Below are 19,231 nucleotides of genomic sequence, written 5' to 3'. Positions count from 1 at the left end.
CTCACGGACGACGAGCACTTTTGCGTCCTCGGGCGAGCCCAGAAGTTTCACAAACTTTACAATCTCTCACCCACGTTGCTTGGATCTTGTTTTGCTTCCTCAGATAGTGTGCCTTCCCTGCGATATCCGCGTTTTTCTTAATCAGATGGTCATTTACGTAAATGACCATCTGATTAAGTCCCTAAATTTTCTTTCTGAGGAAAATGCAAAACTATCAAAACAACAGTGAGATGCCAAAATAAAAATGCTGGAGTCTAGAGTAACTGATCTGGAGCAGTACTCTCTCGTGAATGACGTTATCATCACCGGATTGGAAACATGACATCGATCCTACGCGAGAGCCACGGCTGGGGCATCTGGCGAAGATTCATCTGACGCAGAGTTAATATCACTGGAGCAACAAGTGCTGCGCTTCTTTGATAGTAAGGGAATCTCCATTGACGAAAACTGGATTGAAGAATGCCACCCCCTTCCGCGCAGAAATCAAAGTGACAAGCCGTCAATTATACTGCGCTTTGCGAACAGAAAACATAAAAGACTGTTGATGCAACAAGGACGAAAACTTTATGGGACCAATGTTTACGTAAATGACCATCTGATTAAGAAAAATGCGGATATCGCAGGGAAGGCGCGCTATCTGAGGAGGCAAAACAAGATCCAAGCGACATGGGTGAGAGATTGTAAAGTGTTTGTGAAACTTCTGGGCTCGCCCGAGGACGCGAAGGTGCTCGCCTTCCGTGAGATGTCGGATTTGGATAAGTACATGTGAAGTCAAAGGACTGCACAATAAGGTAACGCAGTTCCTTGTTTTGAATGGATATGAATCAAAATGCTGGAGTCTAGAGTAACTGATCTGGAGCAGTATTGTCACGTGAATGACGTTATTATACTAATGAAAACTTCGTGGGACCAATGTTTACGTCGTAAACATTGGTCCCACAAAGTTTTCGTCCTTGTTGCATCAACAGTCTTTTATGTTTTCTGTTGGCAAAGCCCAGTATAATTGACGGCTTGTCACTTTGATTTCTGCGCAGAAGGGGGTGGCATCCTTTAATACAGCTTTCGTCAGTGGAGATTCCCTTACTATCAAAGAAGCGCAGCACTTGTTGCTCCAGTGATATTAACTCAGCGTCAGATAAATCTTCGCCAGATGCCCCAGCCGTGGCTCTGGCGTAGGATCGATGTCGTGTTTACAATCCGGTGATAATAACGTTATTCATGCAAGAGTACTGCCCCGGATCAGTTACTCTAGACTCCAGCATTTTGATTTTGGCATGTTTTTCTGCATTTTGCTTTTTTAACTCCCAAATCTCGCCTATTAAGTTCATAATGGTGCTCTGTTGTTTTGATATTTTTGCAATTTCCTCAGAAAGAAAGTTTAGGGACTGTTTGATTTCAAGGGTTAGGGTTAGGTGTAGGGTTAGGGTTAAGTTCCAGGTTTGTTGTCAAGTTCCAGGTCAATGCATACTATTTCCCCAAAGCTGTAGCTGTGAGTAACATCTCCAATGCAGATCATTTCTCCTGGGGTGTCGCCTTCCATTTTACATTCGTCGGGACATTCTGATTCGTTTAGTAGTTTTTGACGGCACAGAGACGCAAAAAGGAAGAGTCCGTTTTCCACTGAAGTCTTAAGTTGAGTCATTCCACATTCCATCAGGACTGAGAGGTCAGGTGAAACAAACGATACTTTCCTTGTTTCTCCCTTGTTTAGGTGGCAGTACTGTGAAGAGCAGTGTTTGGAGAGGTAAGCGGTGGGTACATTTCTCATTAATCTTCCAATGAGCGCAGAGATGGAGCACTCAGCATTGATATGGTAGTCACTAGGCCTCAGCTGGATTTTTTTAAATATTGTACTAAGCAGCAATGCCCTCTGTGAATATATATCTGGGGTCACCCCATCTGTAGCCATAGATTTTACCAGCTGCAAGATGGGAGTGTCACTGTTCTTCCTTACAACATTTTGAAAAGCTGAGCTGTCACAGAAAGCACTGCATAAACACTGACAAAGGGCATCAAATCCACACGTGTTCGACACAGAGAGATTTCGTTGTTTAAATCTACAAGGTCCAAGCTTGTTTCCATTTTGTAATAGTCCCACTTTTCCTGTTTTTGCCTTAAATGATGGATCTGCATGAAGCTGTTATAGGTGCCCAGCGCACTAAAGCTTCCAAACCTGCAGTGCAGGGGGGCAGATGAGAAGTTTTCTGATTTTTTTGGGTTGGAGGAACTGGCTCCCTACTGTTTTCAAACACACCTTTATCTGTTGGATGATTGTTTTTTATTTGTGCCTGTATTCTTGTATCTTTTGAATCAACTTCCAGACCTGAATTGTGATGGATCTTATCTGATGCGTTTTTCTCACTTTCTGAGACCTTTAGCACATCTGATGCGGTGATTGAAACTGAATTTTGGACAGGGCGTTTCTGCTTGGCTTTGCCATCCTTTGATGTAGTCATTGCATAAACCTTTTCTTTTTTATCCGCTTTTTCCTTATTAAAGTGAGCCGATATACTTGGAAGCTTCTCCTTTGGTTGAGGCTCCTGTTTTCCTGGTTTCTGCTTGGTTTTTAAGTCTTGAGTGGATGAAATCTCCTGTTTTACATTACATTTTCTACCACAAACATTTTTTGCTGACCTTTTTTCAGTTTCTGAGACGTCAGGAACATCTGATGGTGAAACCTTTGCACATTTACGTCGAACAATATTTCCAAAAAAGCGTTTGCATGCAGCAAATGCAGGAAACTTTTCTGTTTTTGGTTTATTCTTCTTGTCATTGGTAGCAAAAACATCTCTTGCATGACATTCAGAATTTTGGACATGGCGTTTCCTTTTGGCTTTGCAATCCTTTGATGTAGTCATTGCATAAAAATCTGTTTTATCTGGTTTTTCCTTATTAAAGTCAGCCAATATACTTGGAGGCTTCTCCTTTGGTTGAGGCTCCTGTTTTCCTGGTTTCTGCTTGGTTTTCAAGTCTTGAGTGGATGAAATCTCCTGTTTTACATTACATTTTCCACCACAAACATTTTTTGTTGATCTTTTTTTAGTTTCTGAGATGTCAGAAACATCTGATGGTGAAACCTTTGCACTTTTACGTCGAACAATATTTCTAAAATATCGTTTGCATGCAGCAAATGCAGGAAACTTTTCTTTTTTTGGTTTAGTCTTCTTGTCATTGGTAGCAAAAATATCTTCCAGGTCACATTTGTCATCTTTTTCATTATTTTCAAGACATTTACATCTGGAAAGATTTCTGGTCAAGCGCATGGGTTCTGTAACCTTTGATTCTGTAGAGCACTCATTTTTATTCTCTTCTGCTATAATTCCCAGGTTCAGTTTTTGATAAACCTGTCTAATTTTGAGGTCAGAAGAACAGGAATCTTTTTCCTGATAACACTTTGTTAAAGTGTCTTCCATATTGCAGTTAACATGCCAATTGCCTAAATCTAGACACATCCTCTCACCTTGAGCTAGTGGCCACTAGCTTGTTACCTAGTAACCCCGCCCACTACATGCTACAACATTCTAAATTCAAACAGAAAGACTGAAAAAGAGAGCTAAGTATTAACATACATATTAGAAAAAGTTATTGTGACCTACATTACTTAGGTGAGATAAAGTAGAGTGTCTGATCTTTGTAGACAGACAGATAGGTGGCATTTACCCTTTTATAGGTGCCCAGCGCACTAAAGCTTCCAAGATACAAGAAAAACATATACAAACAAGCTGACAGACATAAAAATACTTTGAATATACATTTTATGACCATCCAATACTGTAAAGTGTTTTAGTAAACAAATCATTTGTCAACCTCAAGTACAAAAGACAGTCAAACAAAAAGCGAAATTTACACTCAGTTTCCCCCAAATCACACAAAAACATCTTTGGTCTTCCTCTGGAACTGAACGATAACATCCAGTCTCCAAAGCCAAAGTGTCAGATCTGAACTGGGCACACGGACCGTCGTTTTTTTAGACAAGGTCCGTGATGCATATGGGTCAAGACCATATAGGCATCCTTTAGTAAAATATAAGTATGTAAGTTTACTTTATATAAGATATCAACTGCTCATTTAACTTCGAAATAAATCCATTTAATCTATTCAATATTACATCTTATCTTATTCTGTACATTATTCCTATACGTACCGAAAATCTCAAATATTTAAAAAAAATCTTCTCTATACCTCCAGCCCAAGTATACCTATTTGTGAAATCCCAAAAGATAAGATGTGTTTTGTTAATCTATGAACTAGCATAGTGATGAACCAATTCCACAATATAAACTTTATATATTGCAGATATCTAACTTCACAAGGTTAACCCATATCTCCATTTAAAGCCATTTTAGGAGTATTTCTATGCATATACATAACACTGAGCTTTTTCACTGGGAGGTTGTTGACAGTAACCCCAGACTCCGGCACCAGAATCTAATCTGGGAAAAGACCTATACAACTTATACACCTGATATAAGGTGTATACACATATACACCTTATATCAATCAATCAAATTTTATTTTGTACAGCCCATTTCAACAAAAATGCTTTTCAGAGGGCTTTACATAATAAAACATTACAATAATTCCAGTGCCATCGTAAAATTTTTAATTGATTACATCTGAGAAGCAACTCTAGTGATTTAAAAATCCTTCTGAAACATATCAGTAGTGAGCTGTCTAAACTTACTGAGGGGCTAAAGTATGACAAATGATCAATACATTGAAATAAAACTGAATTCAGGTTTTTTCATACCGTATTTTCACGGTCTGACAAAGGAACTTCAACCGCTCGACATCAGTGTTAACCGGCCGTTAATGCTGCTTTCACACCGGACACAGCAGGTGCAGCAGAAGCAGCGAGTTTACATGCAAAGTCAATGGTTGAGGCACGTCAAGGCGCAGCAAAAGGTCCCGCAGCGCGTTTTGTGCAGCAGGCGCAGCGCGTCGGGAGCGTTTAAGCATCTGACGCGCCGCAAACGCGCTGCTGCTCGAGATGGAAAAAGTGAGGTTTTGCTGCTGGACGTGCTGCATCAACCAATCAGAGAAGCTGATCTGGGAGCCGACAGCGAGACAGACACATCGCTGATGATACAGAGCGCTGTGATTGCTCCTCTAAAAGGGTTTATTAACGCCTAAATTAACTTAAAATGCTGAAACCTGCCGACAGAATATGTTCGCTTTTATTATCATGGTGCCTGCAGTTTGGATTATTTTGATGAAAAACACCTACCAGCCGCCACGTCGAACCGCGAGGAGGCGACACGGCCAGAGGTTGCTGTTGAATTAAGTTTTCAGGTGGATTTTCCCACTTAAAAACATATCAAAACTACTTTATTCCCACTGATCACAGCAAATACAGATGCAAGGCAAAGAAAGGCCAGATGCAAGGCAGCCATAGCAGCAAAGCTGCTTCAGCCGCGGGTCAGAACTAACTGGTACAATCTAAACTGCAGGCACCAGGATAATAAAAGCGTACATATTCTGCCAGCAGATTTCTGCATTTTAAGTTAATTTATGCGTCAATAAACTGTTTCAGAGGAGTGATCACAGCGCTCTGTGTCATCAGCGATGTGTCTGTCTCACGGCCAGCTCCCAGGTTTGATTAATACTTTGTAATAAATACATGAATAAAGCACAAACATACTCAGTTTTGCTCCCGCTCTATTTTTAAATACGCAGGTATTTAAATGTAGTAGAGGACATGTACCTGTATATAAAAAACTCGCCCTATAGTCCAGTGCACCTTATGTGTGTGTTAAATACAGTAATGGCACACATAACTGAGACTGAGCCTTTTAGTACGGTGTGCCTTATGGTCGTGAAAATACGGTAATAGAGAAATAGATTACTGGACAATAATGTCCAAAGATGGAAATCTAGTAGAACCAGTAGATGAAGTTACAATTTAAGCTTTTTTTTTAATCACAAACTTAACTGGAAATATTATGTAAAATATATAAAACAAAAACTATGCAAAGGTTTTGGACTTTTAAACAGCGTAAAAAAAAAATCAAAATAATAAAAAAACAGAATTCTCAACACTCCAGACATTATTTTATTTATTTCTAGTTCCATATCAGACTTATTGTATGGATGTTTGGGGAAGCACATGTAAAACTAACACTAAGTCTTTGTTTTTTACACAAAAGAAAGCTATAAGAATTTTGTACAAAGTCAATCCTAGAGAACATATAAATAGTTTGCTTATTCAGTCAAATATTTTTAAATGATTTAAAATTAAATGATTTAAAATTTTGTATCGGTTATGTTTAAAGCTAGAAAGAAAAATTGCCATTTGATGTACAAAAGTTTTTTGTCTTAAGTGGCAGAAATAACTGAAGGAAGTATGATTTTTAAAATGAAATTGTGCGACTACTTTAAAACAAATATGCATTTAAGTGCATGGAGTTAAATTATGGAATAGTGTCATGATAGGTCTCTAGTGTATAAATCCACATGCAGAACATCACAAGACACGGGGTAAAGGTTTAACAGTTTATTGAAGATGAGCACACAGAATAATAAAGAGCTGGTTCTGGTACAGGTCCGGGACAGCAATCACTGAGAATCTGCAGAGATGGATTGTTTGGTTAGCCAGGCAGCGGTGAAGACTTGTTTGATACTGATTCAGACTTGTACCTTGATGAGGTTCAGATAGAACACTGGAGAGGGGGAACCAATTGGGTCCAGAGACAGTGGGTTCAGCAGAGCGCTCAGCAGCAGCAACGTCTAGCTTCAGGCTAATGAGTTTCAGACCTTGAATAGATGTCCTGACTGATTGTCTTCAGGTTTGGCTTCCTAGGGCAGGCAGGCAGGTTTCCAAGCTAGCTCCTCCAGAGCTACAGACTTCAGTCAGACTTTCCTGTGAGCAGAGAAGACAGAGGCTGGTTAGAATCTTGTAACTCTCAAGAGCAGTCAGAGATTCTCAAAGTAACAGAGGCTCAGGTTCCGCTAACCAAAACTGGTCAACACTCCGGCGAAGAAGACAGGTCTGGCTGCTGCTTATGTAGGAGGTCTCTTGATGGGCTGATGATCCTCAGGTGTGCTGGAGGCTCCAGCCCAGGAGACCCACAGCGCTCTCTGCTGGAGACAGGTGGCAGATCTCCAGATCCCAACAAATAGTTTGGAAGAGGATTTGCTTTAAACCAATTAAAAATACTTTATAAGATAAAAATGACTGTCTTATACACTTCTGAGTTACTGAGGATAATGATATGTTGTTTTTAAGTCATATTCTTGATTTTATATATGCGGTATAAAAAAAGAAGAAAAAGATTTTCAGGTTTTCGTGAGGTTTCTCTTCTTCCTGATCCTTTTCACTCATATAGATGTGCATTCGTGATGCAGTGTGTTTTGTTGAGTGAATATTGATTGATTGATTCATTAATTATTTGAAATACTGAGAAAAATTTATTACTTTTTAGAATATTAATAATAACAATAATAATAAATTTTATTTAATAGCGCCTTTCTTGACACTCAAGGTCAATTTACAAAAAATGCAAAGATAAATAAAAAGAAAGATGAAAATACAAAATACAGATACAGGAACATAAAAACGATTATTGATAGGGAAAAGAGCAGTGTATTCACAGATAAGCGAGCTGGTGGAAGTATGCAGACCTGGTAATTTTGTTTATGTGAGACTGAAAGGAGAGGAAGGAGTCCAGGATGACACCCAGACTCTTGACCTGAGGGGAGGGGGAGACCAAGGAGTTGTCAATGGGTAGTGAGAAACTTTTGATTTTGGATAGGGTGGATTTAGTGGCAACGAGGAGGAGTTCTGTTTTATTGCTGTTTAGTTTAAGGAAGTTTGAGGTGAACCAGTCTTTAATTTCAAGTAGTAGGCAGTTAGTAAGGGACAAGGGGGGGAGTGAGGAAGTGGGTTTAATGGATAAATAAAGCTGGGTGTCATCCGCATAACAGTGAAAATGAATGTTGAATTTCCAAAAATACTGCCAAGGGGAAGAAGGTAGGAAATGAAGAGGAGGGGGCCAAGAACTGATCCTTGAGGAACACCAGAAGTGACAGGGGAAGGGCGCGAAGTGAAGGATTTGAGCTGAATAAACTGAGTGCGGTCGGAAAGATATGAGCGGAACAAGTCAAGAGGGGTATTCCTCTTGACTGGAATATTCCTACATTCAAAGGAGTGGGAACCATAACCATAACATTTAAAATTACGAATGGCAACAGTCATGTCAACAGAAACTGAATAATCAGGCCAACAGGCCTTTTTTAATTGATTTTATTGTTTATTATTAATTATTATATTGCAGTATAAGCATAATTAATTATTGTTAATTATGTTTATACTGCAGATCCTGTTATTCATTTATTCCAACATTAAAGGGCATTCAAAATATTATTCATTGTCAAATGTGGCCATAATTTCACTTTTTTAGTAATATTTGTATTGAAAACAATTCACTCAAGTTAAATAATCAATTTCTTAAAAGAGTTAAAGTATTTTATTGTAGTAAACAAATCCTCTTTAGGTAAAAAACAAACAAAAAAACAGGTACAGGCAGTTCTATTGCAGTATTTAAATGTCTCCACTTGGATATAAAAATGTCGCTCAGAGATCGAGGTCCCCTCTTGGCAATTTCTTTAAAAATGTATAAGTCAAATCTTTAGTCATATTATGTTAATAGAGCTTTAAAATAAGTTTCATTTTGGGTTTTTGCTTTTTAAAAATAAACTAGAAACAGAAGTCCTGTTCTTGGCAGGATAGGCTGACAGTCCCCTGTTGGTAAGGTGTGTGTGTGTGTGTGTGTGTGTGTCACTAGAATGCAAATGTGCCCCCTCCTGTAATGGTTGATCACCTGGCTGGCAAACATCAGTCTTTCAATCTTGCTACAAATACCAATCTAACACACAATATCCTTGAGTCTAAGCCATACTATCGTAACTCTAAAGCCAGCATACACTGTACGATTGTTGGCTGTTTTCGGGCCAATTCTCCAGCAGTAATTTCTAAATAAATACCAGGTTGGGTCCGAATTAGCCAGCAGGTGGGTCCGCGGTCCGCTAATCTGTGACCTCTGACCTAGAGTATATTTTTTTAAAGTTTAGGAAGGGCAGGCCACCCAGGAGAAGAATTTGGCGGTAATGGTTTTTAGTTTCCTTATGAAAAGACAAAGTCACTAGTTCAAATTTTACAACAAAAAGTAAAAAGCAGGAATACATACACCAGGAGGAAAGGAAGGAGAAGAAACCAAAGCAGTTACAGTTCTGAGCTTTAAAGCTAAAAGTTGGGGAAACTTTCACAGAGAAAAGAGTTAGTCAAAGGTTGTGAATAAGACACAACTGTGTGGTCGTCAGAATTATATCAAAACAATATCTTTTTTTTAATGTCCTTTACTGTTTTAATAGTAATGATTCCAGGAGTAATTTCACTTAAAAAAAAAAAAAAAACAGCCTGTTCTTCTTTGACATATTCAACCAAACAGAGCTCCGATTTAGGTTAAGGTTGTCTGGTCTTAAAAGCAGCAACATTGCCCACAAGAGGCAGGCAGACATAGTAAAATTGAGCAGTGACACATATCTAACCAAAAACAGCTGAGAACCAGTGATGGGACTAACGGCATTGAAAGTTTAGTAACGCCGTTACTTTGTAGTAACGAGTAATGAGTTAGTAACGAGTAATCTAACTAATTACTTTGACTGATTACCATTTTCCTGAGTGATTCATACAGTAGCTCATCCAGTGGTGCAGCCAGAACCCGGTCAAGAAAAGGGAAATTACTGCAGACTTAAACAGACTCCTAGGAATCCGCCTTTCCACAGGCCTGACTTGGTCTTCACAAATAGAAGTGGCTGTTAAGAAAGGGGCCTTGCAGAGACCTGACTCCCTGCTGCAGCTTATCGAGTACAAACTGCCACAAGAGCTGCTGGTCATCTTCTACACTTCCACAGAGATACTTTCTGCCCCCAGGCTGTTGATCTGATGAACATTTAACAAGGACAATGCCCAGATTGATACTATGCATGATTACAGTGATTCAGGTTTATCCCCCTGTTTTATAAAATTCCTGTAGGCTTTACTGTATACACATTTTAACAAAAAAGGAGTGTTTGTAGTAGTAAATATAATCTTTCAATGCAAAGTTGAACTAAATTCACTTTCCTTTTTTATGCACAAACCTATTGTAACAGAAAACTGATGCCCTGATCTGAAAATGTTGTGCATTTAGGTGGAAGTTACTGATGGTTAATCTTTCTCCCTGCAGCTTCCTCATGGTCCTGGTGTGTCTTATCTTCAGTGTCCTGTCCACAATAGAACAATATGCAGAATTTGCCACAGGAACCCTTTTTTGGATGGTGAGTATTTTTATTTAGATGAATAAGTCTGGAAAAAAAAATAATCTAAATCCTGTCACAGAAACACTGATGACATGTACTGTAGATGTTTTACTTTGAGTAAACACAAATTGAAGTGTCTGCCTTTTTATTAGTGTTGCACCGATAATGCACTAAAATTGTGGTATCAGTATAGGCGAGTACCAAAAAATAGAGCACTGATACCATTTTGAGAGTCAAAAGTTTATTCAACTATTGTCACCCAATACAGGTAGGCAATAAAAAGTTCTACTGGATTCACTTGGTATTAATCTTTTTCCTGCTCACAAAGGTAGGCAGCAGCTTGACAAAGCCATGATGGCAATTATTTTACATCCAAGTAGTATGCCGTTCTTTATATACAAACACACACACACACACACATCAGTTTCAAACAGATGAGGTCGGTATTGGCCAATACTGCACAACCAGGTATCTGGTATCGGGGCCAAAAAAAGCCATCGGCGCAACACTACTTTTTATTTTAGCATTATTTTTCCCTCATTGGTCCTTAGTGTCTGTAGCTTTTTTCTGTAAATAGAGGGATAAGTAATTTGTGCTAATTTTAGATAAAGAATTTTTTTCACTCCCTTTTACTTTCTTGGAATATCAATGAAAAAGTGAAATTAAGAATTTGTCATGAATAAAGACAACCCTTACTGCCTTCCTTATCAGATTATCATATATCAGCATAGTCACTTTAGTTAAATGGCTTTGAACTGCTGTAACACTGTCGCTAACGGAGGTCCCTACTCCTCACCGCCACTGATATTTAAAGCAACGTTTGAATGAAAATTCTATAGAGGAAGATAAAAAAAAGATTATTATATTTTGAGAATTTAAAGGTATTTTTTAAAATCTGAATTAGAAAGGAAAATGATCTCATTATGTTTTCTTTCTTAATTTTAGCCCATAGTTACACTTGCATAGAAAGCAGATCATGATGCAAAAGATGTAGAAACTAAAGTTGTTGGCTTGAATGCACAAAGATTCTGAGATAGCTCATAATTTAGCGTATAGTTCCTGTTTTTTATGTAAATCTAAGCAAAGTTAGAAGTAAAAGGCAGTAATAGGCTCTTATTAATTCATGTTGAGAACTGAACTGATGAAAGAACCTAGACTGGATTAAGAAATGTGTGTTATGATGATGAGACTTAGCAAAAGAAAATAGTCACTGCATCAAAATGTTTAAAAGAAAACAGCATAAAAATAGAGGGAAAAATGTACAGAGGACAGAGTTGGTCAGAGCAGCACCTCTGTCTGCACAGCCATGGGGGGGAGAATAGAGGAGCGCTTCAAGATAACTGCTTTAAGGAGCAGGGAGCAAAGAAGCAAACTTTGAAATGGATTATTATCATTTTCTCTGCTTGGACACAGCAGCATGGGGAGGGAGAAGACCTACATGATGCAGCCAAAAGCTATGGAGGAGATAAAAGTTTACAAGTGGATTTCTACACAATTTAGGCCATGGATACTGATTTTATTATGTACCAAACTAAAACACTTCCTTACCTCTTTTATACCTTCCTCTGTGCATGTGGAGTTTACATTATTATCATATTTGTTTAGGGTTTGTTTAGGATTTTCAAATTATTTTAAAATGCTTATATTTAGAATAATTTTACTGTCTGCAAATAATAGATTCACATTTGAATTATGCAATATTTGTCCTATAAATTATTTAACTTTATTAAATTCATATTGCTTGGGTTGCATTTTTAATCCGTCTGACAGTTAAACTAATTAATTTCCCCCTGTAGTGATTATAAGGCTCATCTCCATATTAACAAATATGTGATTAAAGAAGTGGATGTGCTCATCTTTTACACTAATAAATCATTGTTTGGCCCAAAAAATCGTTCTGTTTCCACCATCTTCTCTTCTTAAGACACGATTAAACTCACTGAAACTGTTTTTCACCAATTCTAATATTTCTTCACTTTAGAAGCTTTGGCTTTTCTCCGAGCTTAATGTGCTTTTTGAAAGGATTTCACTTCATTAAGATAAAAGAAAACTCTTAGAAAGCCGGAAAAATAAGATTTTTCCTAAAATTAAATCAAATTATATATTTGAGATTTTAGATTCCTTGTAACAGGCAATGGTGCTTGCTGTACAAACATAAAATAAACTTAAAATATCCATCTTGCATTAGAGATGTTTGAAATAGAAAATAGTTTAAAAACAACAGAAGACTAAATAATCAAATACTCATATATTAGAGTATTTCTCTAACCCTTTTCTGATTGTTTGTGAAAGTAATAGTGCATTGTACATCAATGCATATACAGGAAAGGAAATCTGTTCTTTTAGTCTCACTAGCAAGAGTTGATAAAGAAAAATGTTCTTTTATGATACTTTTTGTAATGTTAATAACTATATTAAATTGATTTAAATTGCACAGTTTTCATTTTAAGCGATTAAAGTTCATGTTAGGAAAAGCAAATACTGTAATGAGTCACTGCAGTACTCCTTTTTTTCCACAGGATGGAGATATAAGATTTTAGTTTGAAGCAATTCTACCTGCCGGCCATCTTGGTCAGTCTAAAGATATTACTAAAGTCAGAAGACTAATGACTTTTAGCTTATACAAACAATCTGACACACACTGCTTACCCTGCACTTACCCAAAGCCTTTAATAGTTAGATTTCTTTTAAGGCTTTCATGATCACACTTGTTATGTAGAATCATTTGGCTCCACGCAGACTGAGCCTGCTGATACCCGCTGGTTAGATTGACTTTTTTGTGGCCTATTTGTCTATTAGGTCTGCTAAGTGATGCAATAAATCGTGGTCTTACAACAGGGTGAGAAAAATTATGGCCGCTGTTTGGAAACCCTACAAAGAGCTTGCATCATCTGTCTCCTGCCAGCACACAAGGAATATAAATACACACGTAGCTTCTGAATGCATGCACACAGTGTGCACACAAGCTGCACAAACACGCGTAGTTCCAGCTACAGCAGAGTGGACACTGTGTTCTGTAAACATTTGGCTAGTGCCCTTTAAAGACCTAATAGCTCCGTTTTGGTTGTTTGGTTCCCCTAAACAGTCAGGTTCTCTTAACTCTGAACCTTTTTCTTACATAATCATGCAGGTTTTTGGCTAAAAAAAAATATATCCTGTGAATAAAAGGAGAGAAATTCAATTAAAAAAACAGTTTGCACACTTAACAGCATATTTTTGTTTGCAGGCTTGCAAACCAAAGTAAAGGTTAAATATTAAGTATGAGATAAGATTTTATCTGTTGTTTTTAAACGTACGTGTAGTTAGTGTGGATGTGTTTGTAAGTGGCTGTGTGACCCCGTGGTGCAGGCTGGTGGCAGTAACTATACTTAGAAAGTTCAGGGTCAGCTCACAGTGAATCACAAGCTGCTTGTTTTGGATGGCACAGGGGACATTGGTCCTTGAGGATATTTGGCCTTCGGGGCAGCTGCCAAAGTAAAGCTATGCAGGCTGGGCTGCAGAACACAACTACACACACATCGACTTGTCTGACTGTATTTGCAGGCCCTTTCCATTGACTTCCGTTAATTTCTACAGCCTAACCGTGACCCCTACCCTAACCTTAACCATTACAGGTTCATATCTAACCCTAAACTCACTTCACACCTTAGTCTTAAAGATGACCCCTGAATCAAATACAGCAATACCCCTTATGGGATCCAGGCATTTGGCCCCACATGGATCAGTTGGTCCCCACAATGTGCTATTTGTCCAGCAAATGGACCCCAAAATGTGTTTAAAAACAAGAACACCGTTTTACCTCAAATGCATGTCTTATTTGTCTGTCTCCTCTGCATAAACATTTGTAAAACAACCTGTGCATCAGGTTTTGCTGTCTTATGCAACTTTTTAACAAACATTTTGAAATAGCAACTTGACTAATAAATACACCTCAGTGCGTGTTGTTATTAAGATATTTGGAGATGTTTGCACGTACAAGAAAGGATGTGGTTGGATGTCTAAAGAAGCTACTTTTAAAGGAAGTTTTGGTCTTTTCGAAAGTGTTTAGAATGTTTATTTTTTCTTTTAAATTGAAACATATAAAATAGAAAATGTAAAATTTGAAACATGGAAAAATATTTTAAAAATATTTACCTTTAATTGGTATATTTTCTTTAAATAATTTTATAATTGTATGCATTTATGTTGTTTTTAACCATTATTTCCTGATGTGTTTTACTGTTGTTCTTTGTTCTGCACAGATTTTGTTTTTAATGGGCTTTATAAAATAAAATAATTTATGGTATTCTGAAAAAAATTGATTGAGTACATTTATTTATATATATTATTTTATCAATATTTTTTTATTTAAAGAACTTGTAACACATTCCTAAATTCTCATTTATGCCTAAATTCAAATTTACTTTAATAATTTTAATAAGATTTTTTGCTAAAAACCTTCCTGTTTCACATGGGTAATAAATTAATCTGTTCTTTTAACCAGTGGCCAATCTATTAAAAAAGGGCCCATGTTTTTCCGTGGCACTTTGCAGTTAACAGTAAAGTAATAAGGCAAAATAAATCTCCAAAGCTAACTGTTACAGTAGACAACTGCAGCAAATGATGGTGTTATAAAATCGCGATGTCTCTGGTAAAAGCATTAGATTCTATATTCAGTCAAACCAGTTTAATGATGCATGCCAGGAAAAGTCTCCCCTGTCCTTTCTTTCCAAATGTTATATAAATTTGCTGAAAACTGATGTTGCCAGTTGTCTGTATGAGTGAGAAAAGAACAAAATTAAACTTTCCTACAAAGATTAATCCATATTTTCTTGGCTAACTAAAAAAAATAAAACAATGTTTCATGTAAAATCAATTTAAAAGTACTATTAAGTTTGTGTGGGGGACATGCGATGAGGTATATTCCTACATATATGTATACCTGGTTATAAAGCAGGAAAAACGAAGATGGGTGATCAATGAGTATTTAAAAATGAGTATGATGCAAAACATGCAGCCATCTTTGTGTCCTATTGGCCCCAAGGAGCTCTGCAAAGTTTTTACAACAGAAAAAAGTATACTGATTACTTTCTGAAAATAAAATTTATTAAAATTTTTTCCTTTTGTCCTACTTAAGTATAAAATTATTTTAACGCTCTTACCAGGTGTGCCAATTATTTTCAATTGGAATAAAAGATCATGTCATTGATCTAACTTTGCAAGTCAACAGAATTTATGCAAATCTGGTTTTAAACAATGTAGCATTTAATGAAATTAAAAAGGTGGCTACATACAAAAGTTGTTTATTTTCACTGTGGTTTGATAACAAGCCTATGTTATTTATGCCTTTTCTGAATGGTACAGCAACATCACAAAACAGTCAGTCTGTGTGTGTAACGTGTGGGTGTGTGTTCGTGTGCCTTTTTTCCTCTCTATAGTGAGACACCATGCGACCTAATCACATTTTCACATGATTCTCCTCTGATGTGCTTCATCCTCCATCCTGACTTGATGAGATTATCGCTGACCAAACAGGCAGCTGCTTCCAGTAAACACATAGTTGCCGGTTTCAGATACGAAATACCCTCCACCCCCCCGAAAGGAAAACATCTGGGTGACCCATTTTATGGAATTATTCTGCCCTAATCTCTTTAAATTTCCCAAATTCATTTGTACCTTTTGACATTCAGATTTGTATCCATCTGTCATGAAGCTCAATAGGTCTGTTTTTTTATGATTGTGTCAGTTTGTGGCTGATATTTTAGCTACTGTAACAGGATTTTTTATTATTATTATTATTCTGTTTCACCTATAGAAATCTGCTGAATTATTTTTGTCTCTAGTTGGATCACCTGTTCTTTCATTACATCTTAAACTCATGGACATAATGAGATTCTTCATATTAGCTCCACTTTCAACATTTGGTGACAGACTAACAATTCAATTCAGTTTATTTCCATAGTGCCAATTCACAAAGCATGTCATCTCAAGGCGCTTTACAGTTCACCAGATCATACAGACAAACTGATTCAAAGTTTTCTATCTAAGGAAAACCAGTTGATTGCATTGACTCTTTGAATCGAGGCAATCCCTCACGTTTAACATGCTTACAGCGACAGTTGAGAGAAAAAGCTCCCTTTAAACAGGAAGAAACCTCCAGCAGAACCAGGCTCAGTGTGAACGGCCATCTGCTGAGGCCGACTGGAGTTCAAGGAGAGATACAGAAAGAAGCAGAAATACAAAGAAAGTAACACAAAGTATTACATAATTATACAATGGAAGAAAACCAATGTATGATTTTAGAAATGTTTACATATAAAATATGTGAAATTTCTGGCCTAACATTTGTTTTCAACCCCTTTACACCGATGTCACTGAATAAAATCCAGTACAGCCTGTATTCTACTGTACATGACTCATTTAATTAGTATAAAACATTACCTACAAACTTATATATTTATAAGCAATCCCTAAGCTTTTAACATCTGGGAAAACAGTTCAATCCATCACCTGAAGTTTGATTAAACTGCTAATCTATTAAGACATGGCCGGTCAAGAAAAGTTAACAACACAAGCTTAATTTTAAGAAAATAAACAATAATTTCATGGTAGCTCTGGAGGAAGTGTGGAGTTTCAAATCTCAGGTGATGTTAATCTGTCCACTAATCTCAGATTTATGGAGAAGTGGTAAAAAGAAAGCTTTTGTTGAATAAAAACCATAGAAAGTCCTGTTTGTAGGTCACTCCAAACCGAGTCCTAAATGTTAAGAAGGTTATCTGGTCAGAGACCAGTCTACATTGTAAAAACTGTGTGCAATGGAAAGCAAAAATCCACATTACCTTTACTTCAACATCCACCTGGTGAGACAAGAGGATGACAGTATAACGCTGTGTGGATGCTTTTCCTCAGAGAAATATGGAAGCCGGTAAGATCTTCCACCTGGACAACACTGCGAAAATTATTAAATTAAGTGTATTTACTCTTAATTTGAGTAGGTAAATTAAATAGTTTGCTAATGGAATGAGTATTTTTACTCTTAAAATAAGATAATTGGATAATAGGCACTTGAAATAAGACAATGCAGTTGTGTTTAATTATTTTAAATGAAAATTGTCTCATTCCATTGGCAAAATACCTCTTTTACCTCCTCAAATCAAGAAAAAATTCACAAATTTTAAGAAAAATTACTTATTTGGATTTCAATTTTTTCCAGCGAAGGATCATGAACATACAGACTAAGCTGCAATTAGGTAACTTGAATGAAACCATATTCATGTGCTAGAATGGCCCAATCAGAGTCAAGATTCACATTGAGTTTATAACCTATGCTACACTGAGGGATGTATCCTCAGACTGCCACACCTCAGCATACAGCCTCCACACCGTTCCATGGTTTGGCACAGTTTCAACCAAAACTATTAACCAATGACTAATCTTCTTGTACCTCAAAGCTTTGTACTACTTAATACTAATCTATCACTTAAAATTTCAATAAAAACAAAGAAGTATGTGGTAATGACATCGCAAAAAAGGGTACAGTTTTGAATTTTTCACATGTACTTTATCAAGTTTTCACCAACCTAAAATCCTTTGGCTCAGGCTGCAACAGAAAACTTCATTTCCGGAGGAAGGCCGTTTTGATTGACAGGTCATTGTTTTGCAGTCTGCGGTGCTGTGTTATTACAGCAGGGCTAATGGTATTAAGTTTCATGCAGGGGGTGGTCAGGGAGCAGCCAGCTCATGCAAGTGCAGTCAATAAAGAGGCCACCCACATGGCCAAAGGCTCCAACAGACAGTATGGTAGCTAAATATTATGGAAAGACAGTGGCCGGGAAAATAATCTCACCAGTCAGAAGGCCTTTTTCACAACATTTAAAAAGAGGCTCATGGTGAAAAGGGAAATGAAGTCTAGAAGAACTTTCTTCTGCAGAAACGCACAACATAAAATAACAGCCTTGTTTTGTTGATTTCTATCCCGTGGAAACATCTGAGGCAAACATTTAGCCGCTCTGTTTCTTAGAAAGCTGTGTGATGCCATTTCTTCTTTGGCTTCAATCACTTAGCCGTTAACCCTGACATGATATGAGCTGTCGTCAACCATGCTATCAAGCTCCATCTCTCCAGGAGCTTGGATGGGTGGTCCGGGCAGAGTCAGACCACCTTAGTGTCTCTCTCTACTTCTGCCTCAAACACCTGTCATTGCTCCCTCATATTCTATTGTAAGTCTTGGTGATTGATAATAATAGCCTGAAATTAGTCTTAATGCACGGCATTGTTAGCGCTCCTTTTAGGAACAACATGTTATCTACATCCCTTCATCCTATGTGTAGGTTTTGCTGTTTTTTTCTTTGCTCCCGTAGATTAAGATAACCATTGCTTTTTTTTCTTTTTACATTGTGATCTGCAGGAGATCGTGCTGGTGCTGTTCTTTGGTACCGAGTATGTGGTCCGGCTGTGGTCGGCAGGCTGCCGCAGCAAATATGCGGGCATCAAAGGACGCCTCCGCTTTATCAGGAAGCCCATATCAATCATAGGTGCACCTGCTCTCCTTTTTTCTCATCTAGTACAATGTTCATTTCTGTAGCTCCAAAACCTTGAAGCATTCAATTTTTTTTCGTGTACCAAATAATTAAACCCAGCTAGGTTCAGTTGTTATTTTTCGCATTTCCTTTCCTTCAGATTTGATAGTCGTCATTGCCTCCGTCATTGTGCTCGGTGTGGGGTCAAATGGACAAGTGTTTGCCACATCTGCTATCAGGTATTTTAAGGATTCTGTAAGCAACAACACATACTTTCTCCACCAATCAGAGGATAAGGACTGATCAGCTGGTCCTGTGTGTTGCAGGGGTATTCGTTTCCTGCAGATCCTGCGGATGCTGCATGTGGATCGACAGGGAGGAACATGGAGGCTGCTGGGATCTGTTGTCTTCATACATCGACAGGTGGGTGAGGA

General features: G+C 37.6%; 1 protein-coding gene across 1 annotated transcript in view; it reads left to right on the top strand.

Moving 5' to 3' along the window:
- Positions 1 to 19,231, top strand: part of kcnq1.2 (potassium voltage-gated channel, KQT-like subfamily, member 1.2) — a 312,827-nt gene that overhangs the window by 56,956 nt on the left and 236,640 nt on the right. The window contains exons 4-7 of the mRNA XM_038280410.1: positions 10,227 to 10,317; positions 18,686 to 18,812; positions 18,958 to 19,036; positions 19,124 to 19,220. Of these exons, the coding sequence (XP_038136338.1) occupies positions 10,227 to 10,317; positions 18,686 to 18,812; positions 18,958 to 19,036; positions 19,124 to 19,220 (394 nt within the window). The remainder of the gene's footprint in view (positions 1 to 10,226; positions 10,318 to 18,685; positions 18,813 to 18,957; positions 19,037 to 19,123; positions 19,221 to 19,231) is intronic.

The sequence above is a fragment of the Cyprinodon tularosa genome, unplaced genomic scaffold (genome assembly GCF_016077235.1).
Source record: "Cyprinodon tularosa strain WSP-4 unplaced genomic scaffold, ASM1607723v1 ctg16, whole genome shotgun sequence".
Lineage (NCBI taxonomy): Eukaryota > Metazoa > Chordata > Actinopteri > Cyprinodontiformes > Cyprinodontidae > Cyprinodon > Cyprinodon tularosa.
The sequence above is the reverse complement of the archived record's forward strand: the minus strand, read 5'-3'. Positions and strand labels throughout refer to the sequence as shown.